We start from the raw sequence: 12138 nt of genomic DNA, 5'->3' as shown, positions 1-12138 counted from the left end.
TTTAAATTTTAAATAGAAACTATTCATTTGATCAGAGAAATTAATATCTTTTCATTATAAGGTAGTGACAAAAACAAAAAAAACACCAAAACTGGTAGTCAAAGTTGCGTGGTCCAATTCTCGTCAACAAGACAGAACATGTAACAAAAATTTAAGACACATCAGTGGCTAACGGGCTAACAGGGAGGGGGGGGATAGAATGTCGGCTCGCCTTTTGACAAGTCTTTTAAAACCATTTTAGATTCCCGAGTATGTACATGGCATGATTAACATTGGAAGGATGTAAAAGCTAGATCCTTGAGGGCTCCTAAATAGAAATGTCCACAGAACAAAGAGGAAGAAGGTAAGATAATACGCCGGTCTAAGATTAGATACTCTAACGCAAGCAAGACCTGGATGTCCACACTGGAGAATGACAAGGGTTTGTCTCGTAGAGAAAGAAACAACTTCCCTTGAAGATCAATACTGTCTTGCTCCTTGACGGACCACTCTCTCCTCTCCTTCTATCCTCCTCAGAAACCTTTCAAATAGTTTGACAATTGTTTGACCCGGTATATACACACATCTTTGAGAGAAGCGCTTTATTCGTCTTCTCATGTCTCCGTTTTTAGTGAATGTATTTATAGAAAGAAGAGTACAGAAAGTTTGTTTGCAGATGATATGACGTCAGTGTGGGTTATTGATTTGAGTCATGGTAACTATTGTAATGCACTTTTTTAGTATTAAATCTTGAGAGACTCACCTGATGTGGGGGCATTCACTGAGAGTGTAATCACACAATAGGTTTAAAAATACAATGGATTGTCTGGAGACGACAAAGAATGGTAATTAGTTGGGACGATACTGTAGAGAGGTTTGGGTATTAAATCTTCATACCTAGAGCCTCCCACATGATTCACAGAAATATGATAAAACTTAGTTGTTTTAAAGGATTTGGGTAGTTTTTCAAAATGTCCATAGATTTACATTAAACTTACAGGGTTTGAAGATAATGATAGTGGAAAGCTTCCCTTCAAATATTACCTACTGAGGTGCTGTAGTTTTCGAGACGAATTCATTTTCATGACATTGTTTTACTCATTTTCCAAAAACTACAGCACATAATATTTTCAGGGAAGCTTTCTACTATCATTTTCTTCAAACTGTGTAAGTTTAGTGTAAATCTGTGGACATTGTGTTTTTTGTCCTACAAAAGTTACATAGACCCTTTAAGGGAAAGGAATGTAATTTTTTTAAAGGAAATTCATGGAGACAAGGACTAAGAGCACCTCTACTTAAAATGTCTATTGGAACTATTCAAAGAGCACTATGGCAATGACTAAGTTCATTATGGCAATTGAGGTATCAAGCCTAAGTGTACCCCCTTGTTACCTGGTTTGACTATCAACCAACTACTATCTATAGAAAGGTTTGCGGTAACACCATGTAATGACTACACGTATCTCGAATGAGTTGGGGTGGTTCTGAAAAGAACCGTTGGTTTCAACTCGACGTTTCGATCAGATGCTCTGATCGTCTTCTGGAGAAAAAAGGGGGAAAAAAACATTTGTCCAACCTACCCTTTCGTCCATTGACCAAGCATTTGTGCTCAATTTTTTTGTTTAGGTTGACTCTGGGGAAGAAGTTTATAGTTTTTCAATATTGTTCATTTTCAATTTCATGCATTACTGAATTGTGAAACGTCAGCTACAAAGTCCGCATTTGCATTCATTCTTAATTAAATTGGGAATATGAAACCAATTTTGTTTTATTAACTTTAACTTTGTTTTACTGACGCACACACTCACTAAATGTACGTCATCAGATACTTAGCCCAACAACTCTTGCGGAAAACTCTTCATGGGACTTTTTTCCCATTTTTAAATAGTTATATCAAATACTGAAACTTTGAATCTTAAATTTGGCTTTCTACAGACATCTCCACTTCTCTATGCATTTTGATCTTTTTGTTGTTGATTGTTATCTATTATATTGGTTTACACTGATTACTCAAAATATTTCAACACTCGTGTCCAGAGGCCAAATTGGGTTTGAATTAAAACCCTAGCTGAAAATGTTCAAAAACAAATGTTATTTAAAATTTAAGATATATTTCTTCTCTGAAGAGATTGGTTACAAAGCTGTCTTAAATATTAGGATAAATCCTAATATATAATTGAGCTAGTTGATTTATTTTCATTGTAACAAAGTTACAATCAGTCTAACCATACAGAGGATAAAATTATACAACATTTTGAATGCAGTTTAATTTTTGTTTTTCCACCAACACAATAGATTTTCACGCTAAAAATAAACTCACATTTAATTTCTTTAAAGTTCCATTGTGGCTACTTTTTTTATATGTAAGCTCTTTCATTTACACAATTTAATATTTGTGGTTACGTCAAGTTGGTTAATTATTAGCATAAAAAAACTATCTTGGTAATGAGTAATGGGGAGAAGTTGATAGTATAAAACCATGTCCTTACTCTATGATAAAACATTGTGAGAAACGGCTCCCTCTTTTTGAGAAAGAAGTAATTTTCCACGAGTTTGATTTCGAGACCTCAAGTTTAGAATTTGAAGTCTCAAAATCGAGCATGTGTGAAACAATAGTAATACCCTTGTTTCTTTCATTATTATCTCGGAACTTTGGCGACCAATTGAGCTCAAATTTTCACAGGTTTGTTATTTTATGTATGCTGAGATACACCAAGTGAGAAGAGTGGTCTTTGATAATTACCAATAGTGTACAGTGTCTTTAACCATAGAGTATTAACAGTCTCAAGCCAATCAACAAATTAGTCTTATTGGTTGCCACAACTACAAATGCTTAAGTGTCTACTAACCTTTACCCTGATTATAAATAATTGTCCATTAATCCAATTAGTTGACCTGCTTTATTGAGTTACACAGACTGGCTTAGTGTTAGCCAGCCAGAAGGGAGTTTGACTGTTTGTGTGTTTGTGTGTTTTATGAATTGTTTTAAATTTGTACACCCTTGTTTGTTTAATCTGTTATAGTATTATATAGTATAAGTCAACAATTTTGACACATAGTCTTTAAATTTATAGAAAATGTTGACACCCTTTTAACAAATCCTGTCTTGAAAGTCTTATTATAGAACAGGCATTTTTTGCAGTGGACACTAATTGGTTATTATTCAAAATAATTATTAGCATGAAACCTTACTTGGTAAAAAGTAATGGGGAGCTGTTGATGGTATAAAACATTATGAGAAACGGCTCCCTCTGAAGTAACATTGTTTTTGAGAAAGAAAAAAAATTAAACGAATTTGATTTAGAGACCTTAGATTTAGAGTTTGAGGTCTCGAAATCAAGCATCTGAGAGCACACAAGTTCATGTGACAATGATGTTTTTTCTTTCATTATTATCTCGCAACTTCGATGACCAACTAAGTTAAAATTTTCACAGGTTTGTAATTTTGTGCATATGTCGAGATACACCTCGTGATGAGACGACTGGTCTTTGACAATTACCAGTGTCCAGTGTCTTTAACCCTTCTCAGATTGTGTATTTCTATACTATTTGTTCTTCCTGCACCCGGCAATGACAGTGACATGGGCCCTATTCGCTGTGGATTTTCAGTGTTATCTCCCAAACACGAACACCTTTTGAAATGACATTTTTAACATTTAAATAGGAATATTAGTAAAGCAATCCGATGGTTCGAAAAAACCAAAGGTACTAAACGTTTACTTTAAAATAAAACGACAACATTGCATTTGTTAAAAAAGTAAGACAAAAATAGAGTTGTATTACTATTACTAGTATATAAAAAACAATAAAACTAAAAAAATATAATAGGCACAATTTCTTTCTACAATTTTCAGACATGCCGGTTTGCTTGGGGTGAGAAACAATCAATTTCATCAGCCTGAACAAATACTTAACTTACCAGCTTGTTGTAGCCCTACAAAAACAAAGTGGATTTGCCCCATTTATGAGACTTTTAAAACCAGCTAGCTTTCAGCTGAGTTACCATACCCAAAACACAGTTGTCATGGATGTAAAATCCCTACGCCTTCCCTACAAAAACAATGCAACTCTCACATACACAGCCGGTAGCCCGCCTCGTCTAACGACGAGTCGTACGTGTAAAATGTCGTCTGCTTGTCATAAAATGACACCCTTCAACAACCAAATAAAACATAAACAACGCATACTTACATGTCTGGAACTGCACCGAGCTTTGGACTAAGGTTCCAGGTTGAATTGGATCTCAGATACGTCGGAGCAGAGACACTGAATACTAGTTTTGAGGAAGATTCGAAAACGGACAAGGGCTTGGAGCTAGTGACTACAAAAAGCCGGAGTACAGTGCTTGCATGCTTGGCTTGTTGGTAACTGAAATCCGACGCATGGTGGCGCTATGCAAATATTTTGCAGTTTTTGTTATCTGCTCAGAAGAAACTGTCAAAACTTTATTAGGGATAGAAACAAATATTAAATTGACAGCATGAGCAATGCAAAATTATTTGTTTTCAATCCGAACTTTCTGCCAATCCACACTTTTGACTTATCTCATTTTCCTCCTTTACAAACGTGTGTTATCTAGTTATATAGGCCAATGGCAAAGGTTTAGTTCAAGAAAAATTAATACTGCAAGACAATATAAAAAAGTAAAATAAAATTACATAATCTTTGGTCATAAGTGCTTGTGAATAATGTATTATTTGCCGCTTTTTTAGCACAGGTCGGAGAGGCTGGCAAGCCATCACTTTTTCTATGATAGAAATAGAACATGCTCCATGCTTCAAAGAAAACTTTGTGACTGATGAGAAAAAAACAAAATCCTTTAAAAAATGTTATAGCGCCACCAAGTGGTAAGGGGAGCAAAACATCAACAACAGAAAGCAAAATGGCGAGTTCTGTGACATCGGAAACTTTTGATACCGAAGAAGATAAAACAACCGATGAAGATAAAACAACTGAGGACATTTTAGAAGAAACAGCAAGGGATTTTGCTGGATATGTCCTGGTCGACCCTCAAAGAGAGGTATTTAATTAAAGGCTACGTAGTATTAGGTATTAAAAATTAAGTTTATTAAAAAGTCGGAGCAGTGGTTTTGCATTGCCTGGTCGTGAGCAATGGGTGGGTGGGGCGGATGGTTGGGGAGAGATGTTAACTTCGAACAAATCCTGACGAAAGTATATTTTATACATTATATTACTCTAGAAGCAGCAACTGGATGACAAAATTGAGGCAATGCTGACTCGACTAGATGAATTCTGTGCAGTGGTGGACATGGTAAGAATTCTATAATAATAAAAAATTATTTAATAATTAAAAATGTCATGATGTGAATTGAATTTGAAAAATAAAGTTGGAGATTTTATGTTCAAATCATGTTATATATTGTTTTTTGTAAAATGCCTACAATTTCTCTATGGCGCCACCACTTTTTCATTCGATATGCAATAACCCTTCTTCTCAGGTAAGAAACAAATTCTGTGGTTTTGGAGTTAATTAACGGCGGATAAATTGGTGGCGACGCGCGGAAAATTATCCAAAATAACAATGCAACCGATGCCCTCTAATGAACACTAGCGATTACATTACCCTGTTTATCATCTGCAATGTTGGAAGTTATAAAGTACGTTATGTTTCTTATTGACTGTAAATTGAATTCTTTCATCGTGTTAATCTTTGATCCAGATCCGCACAGATTCTTCTTTATCATTGAACAGAAGTCTTCCAGGTATCCATGAGAAAGCTCAAGAAATCAAACAAATATTCACTAAGATTGACCAACTTGAGGTAAGTAAATCTGTCGGCCAACTATAACAATTCTGCTCTTAACCACCGAGGCTCCTTATGCCTACATAATTAAGGACTGTGAAGGTCCGTAATTATGGGGGCAGTACTGGAAGGGGGTAACCCTGTACTAATTTCATCCCAAGGAATATGTGGCATCTAGCCCAGGTTGGACCCCTTTGTTACAGTGGCACTGGCGTCCTACCAGGGCTAGGTGGCAACGTGCCCTTAGCGACAGCCTTGTGATGTTTGGCAGTCTCTTGTAAAAAATAGACTTAAAATAAATAAAGAAAGGTTTACCCTCATTTTCACAAAATGTACTTGCAAATTATAGCTAGAGTGGCTTGCTCTAAAAGCCTTTGTGGGCAAGCAATTTAAACTACTTTTTGCTAACCCAAGTCAAGGACATCAAAAAACTTAGGTATGTTTATTGGAAAGAGGCAAAGTGGTTTGTATTTAAACTGTATTGTACCATAGGGTAAGCAAACTTTTCTTGTGTCTTGCTTTGCCCAGTATCACTATCAGTAATTTACTCTTCACGGTCCTTGTTTTGGCTACCCATACCATGTTTTTACAATTTTTTTCAACTAACATTTTGAGGAACTTTGTCTGTTTGATGGTCAGGAATTTGTAAGTGTTGTTCGTACAAACGTCACTGCTATGGAAGAACAGGTGAATGAAGTAGAGAAGGAACAAGGCACTCTCCATTCCATCAAGAACTTACTCAGTTCACTTCCCGTCTTCACTCAGGTCCGTTAAGCTCTCTTCTTGTTTGTTTGGTTGTTTGTTTGTTTAGATGATCTTTCCGTCGAGGAACTCCCACAATAAACGCCAAGCTGGCAACATTAGTTTTGGTTTTACCTGTACACTGATTTGTGTTATCACTGCGTACTTGGTACTTTCCAAAACTCTGTGAATAAAATCACAGATATTCTACTTGGGTGGGATTCTAACCTCTGACCTTTGCAATAGAGGAGTGTCTGACCGACAAGACAAAGCTGGCAACAGCCAATCTCTCCTATACAACAGTGGGTTAACGGCTATGGTTATGAATTGCACAAGTCAAGAAATTGTAATTCATTAACTAGATGACCATACTAAGTCTAGTTATTGTAAAATCAGCTGTTGGCTTGGTAGGACTTAAACCCACACCCTTGTGATTGCAAGTCTAAGTCTTACCACTGGACCACAGTTCATGGAAAAAGGAAACAAAATACAAGATTTATTTTATGTTTACCTTTAGTACTGTTCTTCTCTTGTAGAAAAGAGGGGCATCCCCTAAGCAGCCACTCAAGTATGAAGCCCTGGAGATCTTCAAGACGAGCGATTATCTCAAGAAAGATGAAGAATCAATACAACCACCTGATGTTCTTGAAGACAACACGTGATATTCATTATGAATATTCGGATTGCCAGAGTAAATGACTGTAGTAATGTTTTAAGGTGCTGCTTTGATAAACATACCTGATCTTGGAATTGAAGTGTATCATGAAGAGAAGCCAGTGAGAGTTTGTGTGATGATAATTAGCCGATGCTGGTTTTATACTTGATTATGAAAATTAAGTAAGCAAATTGATTACAGTGTTAAAGACAGTGGACACCAAATAGTGTCCACTGTCTTTAACACTGTAATCAACCAATATTGGTAATTACTCAAAATAATTATCAGCATAAAACCTCACTTGATAACAAGTAATGGGGAGAGGTTGATAGTATAAAACATTGTGAGAAACGGCTCCCTCTGAAGTGACTTATAGTTTTCAAGAAAGAAGTAATTTTCCACGAATTTGATTTCGAGACCTCAAGTTTAGAATTTGAGGTCTCGAAATCAAGCATGTGAAAGCACACAACTTCGTGTGACAGGTGTGTTTTTTCTTTCATTATTATCTCGCAACTTTGACGACCAATTGAGCTCAAATTTTCACAGGTTTGTTATTTTATGCATATGTTGAGATACACCAAGTGAGAAGACTGGTCTTTGACAATTACCAAACAAGAGCATGTATATTTGTTTAGAAAATGTTTCAAATAAAAACGTTGGAGGGATAGATGTTTACTATGCATACATGTTTTTCAAAAGTAGCTTGATTATTAAGTTTCATGATCCTGTTAGTGCTCAATAGTCAAATGCTGTGTGTCTGGTTTCCTATGAACACAATACTGTAAGTGTTGATTGGTTGAACCGAAAAAGGGACCAGACTTTATCAAGCTTTCAGCCTCGCTTTGAATCTGGGCCCCTTCTATTAGGAAAGTTAAAGATGGCAATCTGGTTTATAGTAAATTATTTAGGAATTATGTACAAAATTATATTTGTTATTTATAAATTCTTTAAAAAGATTAGCATATAAAAAGCTGCATACTGGGGTTTGGAGGTGTGAAAAGTCTAAACTTATTCTTTTTGAATGGGATATATCCAACATCATATCTGATGAAACTTCAATTCAAATTACCCACTGGAAACCCAGCAGGTCGTTGCATTTGTATCTTTGCACTTTTGTTTCATGTACAAAATTTTATTGGACAAATAAAATCATAAATAAAAGGATTTTCTGTTCGCTAAATGTACGCCTACTCGAGTCTTTTGCTGTGTTATTCAGGGTGCCATCGATTAGCTTCCCTGGGTCTATTCAGCAATGCTCACTCGGTAAGAGCTAAACGAACGATCACTCACTGCTCTCGTAGTGACGTCATGCACATAAGGCCTGCCCCAAGTGACCCACTCCACAAGCAAGGCACTTGGGGATGACTCGGGTTAGCCCCTAGATGATGACAAAGCTTTTTTTACTGGGGGAAGACCGGGGTTGACCCAGGGAAGCTAAACGAACACACCCTATGTTTGAGGAAACGAATAAGCAACTAAAATGATCTACAAGCTATAAAAATTCCCAAAGATAAATTCAGACTTGCTATTTTATTACCAAAGGCAATAGTAACATAACAAACACACACACACACACACACACCATACAACTGAATGTCAATTATATAACAATGAAGGTTATTTCAGTTAGCAACATGTAAAGGCAAAACACACCAAACATTTTAAGTGATTAAATGAACTTGATGTTTCGGTAAAAGTCAAATAAGGGGGACTTTTGGGACTCTAGACAGCAGACTTACCAGGTAAATCCATAGCTCTCAGTTCTCAGTTATATGCGCATACTAAGAACTATAGAATGGAAAATTAACTGGGAAGTCTGCTGCCACCTAGCGTTCCAAAGTCTCTCATTCCTTGTGGAAAATTAACGGGAGTCTGCTGCCACCTAGCGTTATATTCCTTTGGCGTGATCCTTACGTCATCGAGAGCCGAGTATTGTGCAACATTAAGTGCGGCTGAAAAATTGGTCTTTCAACAGTATTTACGGTACGAGAAAAATACAAAGTTTACAAAAGAAACATAAATAGTGGTATCTAATTAAAAAACACAATTTCATGGCGTTGTAGAATAAATAAAGGCACCCAGATAGTATAAGGCAAGTTAGCAAAAGCAAGGTAAAACCATGATGAAATATTTACAAACATTTCTTCTTAAAAAACACGTACAAAACCTCGGTACAAACATTATCTTCAATATTATGTGAAAAAATATCAGCGTTAAGTACAGCTTTGTATGAAAATCTTTGTATAATCAAACTGTATAAAATTAAAGTTATATTAATCAAGTCCTATTGCTGACTGCTCGTTTTCAGTCAATATTTACAAAAATACAAAAAGTTGATCTATAACCAAAAGTTCGTTCTAAATGTGACTTATTATAAGTTCATTTTCTGTTTTCTAAGTTTCTGGTGTTGCAGTTTTACAGGCAATGTGTGGTCTTTGTTGCAATACGTTAATATCTACATTTATAAACAATTATCACAATACAAAGCTGTATTTTGCTCGACCCATAATTACCATCGAACCTGTACTTCAAGTTGATCATGAAGGTCCCTTCAATAGTAACATGGCCCAATTTCATTAACACTAAGCAGAACAACTTGCTTAGCACAGACACTTCAGCAACTAAAAACGGGTTACCAGCAAACATTTTATAAACTTTACTTTGTTGCGACTGGTACTCCAGTCATTGGTTTGCTTATAACAAAGACATTTTGTGAGCATTATTTTCTGCTAAACAGCTTTATGAAATTGGGCACATGTTTAAGAACGACGTTTTGTTTGTTACACTTCATATAAAGTCACACAAGTTACGAGTACAAGTTTTAAGTGTATGCAAAATTTACAGGTCTTTATCCGTTCCACTGTGTAGGAGCAAATGGGATGTCCCATTCCAAAATACGATCTTCAAATTCAAGTTATTTTGTCAATAATAATTCATTGCTACAAAACGAGAAAACAAACACTCGACGAAGTTTACAAAAACTAACATTAGATTCCCATTTCTTCCTCTCGGTGACGTCATTACTTAAGTATAATTAGTTGCCCTACCAAGTTAAAATCTATTTCAGATGTTGTGTCACATTCCTTTCAAGATATTTACATTCAATACGAGTTATACACTCAGGTTCACATACAATATTATTGTTCAATCTAACTAACTAATTGCATATCATAAACTTCGATTGCAACAAAAAACAATTGGTTGCAGTTTCAGTCGAAAAACGAGATGACATGTATAAAAAGATAGCGTTAATTTATTGGGACGAAAAACTTAAACATTTGTATAAAATGTCTTTGTAATTTGGGTTGATCCCCAAAAAGCTCAACACCGTTTCACACAAAACCATAATAGCGAGTCCAAAACTTGCTCCCTTCCAACCTCGGTTTCAAGGCATTGATTTTAACATTGATCTTAAAACAAGATGGCCGAACTGTGGTGACGTACCATTGTAAAAAAAGGGGCTTGCTCATTGGCATGAAGCCTTTGTAGCTCAGTGGTTAGAGCACTGGTCTTGTAAACCAGGGGTCGTGAGTTCGAATCTCTTTGAAGGCTTCATTTTAGCTTAATAAAAATAACAAATTAATTTGTAAGCTTAAAATATGTTAATAATGTTGACTTTCATGAAGCCTTCATAGCTCAGTGGTTAGAGCACTGGTCTTGTTAACCAGGGGTCGTGAGTTCAAATCTCACTGAAGGCTTCTTTTTAGCTTGATAAAAATATCAAATTCAACATTTTGTTTACTTGTAACATATAAATAATGTCTTTACACTTTTTTGGTGACGTACCATTGTAAAAAAAAAGGGGCTTGCTCATTGACATGAAGCCTTCATAGCTCAGTGGTTAGAGCACTGGTCTTGTAAACCAGGGGTCGTGAGTTCGAATCTCATTGAAGGCTTCATTTTAGCTTGATAAAAATAACAAATTAATTTGTAAGCTTAAAATATGTTAATAATGTTGACTTTCATGAAGCCTTCATAGCTCAGTGGTTAGAGCACTGGTCTTGTAAACCAGGGGTCGTGAGTTCAAATCTCACTGAAGGCTTCTTTTTAGTTGATAAAAATATCAAATTCAACATTTTGTTTACTTGTAACATATAAATAATGTCTTTACACTTTTTTGGTGACGTACCATTGTGAAAAAAGGGGCTTGCTCATTGACATGAAGCCTTCGTAGCTCAGTGGTTAGAGCACTGGTCTTGTAAACCAGGGGTTGTGAGTTCGAATCTCATTGAAGGCTTCATTTTAGCTTGATAAAAATAACAAATTAATTTGTTAGCTTAAAATATGTTAATAATGTTGACTTTCATGAAGCCTTCATAGCTCAGTGGTTAGAGCACTGGTCTTGTAAACCAGGGGATCGTGAGTTCAAATCTCACTGAAGGCTTCTTTTTAGCTTGATAAAAATATCAAATTCAACATTTTGTTTACTTATAACGTATAAATAATGTCTTTACACTTTTTTGGTGACGTACCATTGTAAAAAAAAGGGGCTTGCTCATTGACATGAAGCCTTCATAGCTCAGTGGTTAGAGCACTGGTCTTGTAAACCAGGGGTCGTGAGTTCGAATCTCATTGAAGGCTTCATTTTAGCTTGATAAAAATAACAAATTAATTTGTTAGCTTAAAATATGTTAATAATGTTGACTTTCATGAAGCCTTCATAGCTCAGTGGTTAGAGCACTGGTCTTGTAAACCAGGGGTCGTGAGTTCAAATCTCTCTGAAGGCTTCTTTTTGGCATGATAAAAATATCAAATTCAACATTTTGTTTACTTATAACATATAAATAATGTCTTTACACTTTTTTGGTGACGTACCATTGTAAAATAAGGGGCTTGCTCATTGACATGAAGCCTTCATAGCTCAGTGGTTAGAGCACTGGTCTTGTAAACCAGGGGTCGTGAGTTCGAATCTCATTGAAGGCTTATGTTTAACCTTTTTAAACATTCTAAATTTAATTTTGGAGCAAAGGGAACTATGGTATCAATGTCAACAAGTAGT

At 35.7% G+C, this 12138-nt stretch overlaps 1 protein-coding gene and 9 non-coding genes across 10 annotated transcripts; all 10 read left to right on the top strand.

Annotated features, from left to right (window-relative positions):
• Positions 1-4828: 4828 nt before the first annotated feature.
• LOC117289575 (biogenesis of lysosome-related organelles complex 1 subunit 4-like) lies at positions 4829-7408 on the top strand. Its single transcript, XM_033770732.1, has 5 exons — positions 4829-4999; positions 5180-5251; positions 5660-5761; positions 6383-6508; positions 7021-7408. Exons 1-5 carry the CDS (start codon positions 4862-4864, stop codon positions 7144-7146), a joined length of 564 nt encoding a protein of 187 aa, XP_033626623.1. The 5' UTR covers positions 4829-4861; the 3' UTR covers positions 7147-7408.
• Positions 7409-10618: 3210 nt separating this feature from the next.
• On the top strand, positions 10619-10691 carry Trnat-ugu. Its single transcript has one exon. It is a non-coding gene; the product is annotated as a tRNA-Thr (tRNA).
• Positions 10692-10764: 73 nt separating this feature from the next.
• Positions 10765-10837, top strand: Trnat-ugu. The gene has a single exon. It is a non-coding gene; the product is annotated as a tRNA-Thr (tRNA).
• Positions 10838-10962: 125 nt separating this feature from the next.
• On the top strand, positions 10963-11035 carry Trnat-ugu. The gene has a single exon. It is a non-coding gene; the product is annotated as a tRNA-Thr (tRNA).
• A 73-nt stretch (positions 11036-11108) lies between these two features.
• Trnat-ugu lies at positions 11109-11181 on the top strand. The gene has a single exon. It is a non-coding gene; the product is annotated as a tRNA-Thr (tRNA).
• A 122-nt stretch (positions 11182-11303) lies between these two features.
• Trnat-ugu lies at positions 11304-11376 on the top strand. The gene has a single exon. It is a non-coding gene; the product is annotated as a tRNA-Thr (tRNA).
• A 73-nt stretch (positions 11377-11449) lies between these two features.
• Positions 11450-11523, top strand: Trnat-ugu. Its single transcript has one exon. It is a non-coding gene; the product is annotated as a tRNA-Thr (tRNA).
• Positions 11524-11647: 124 nt separating this feature from the next.
• Trnat-ugu lies at positions 11648-11720 on the top strand. The gene has a single exon. It is a non-coding gene; the product is annotated as a tRNA-Thr (tRNA).
• A 73-nt stretch (positions 11721-11793) lies between these two features.
• Positions 11794-11866, top strand: Trnat-ugu. The gene has a single exon. It is a non-coding gene; the product is annotated as a tRNA-Thr (tRNA).
• A 123-nt stretch (positions 11867-11989) lies between these two features.
• Trnat-ugu lies at positions 11990-12062 on the top strand. Its single transcript has one exon. It is a non-coding gene; the product is annotated as a tRNA-Thr (tRNA).
• Positions 12063-12138: the final 76 nt, after the last annotated feature.

This window comes from Asterias rubens, chromosome 4 (genome assembly GCF_902459465.1).
Source record: "Asterias rubens chromosome 4, eAstRub1.3, whole genome shotgun sequence".
Taxonomy (NCBI): domain Eukaryota; kingdom Metazoa; phylum Echinodermata; class Asteroidea; order Forcipulatida; family Asteriidae; genus Asterias; species Asterias rubens.
Note: the sequence above shows the minus strand (reverse complement) of the source record. Positions and strands in the feature narration are given on the sequence as shown.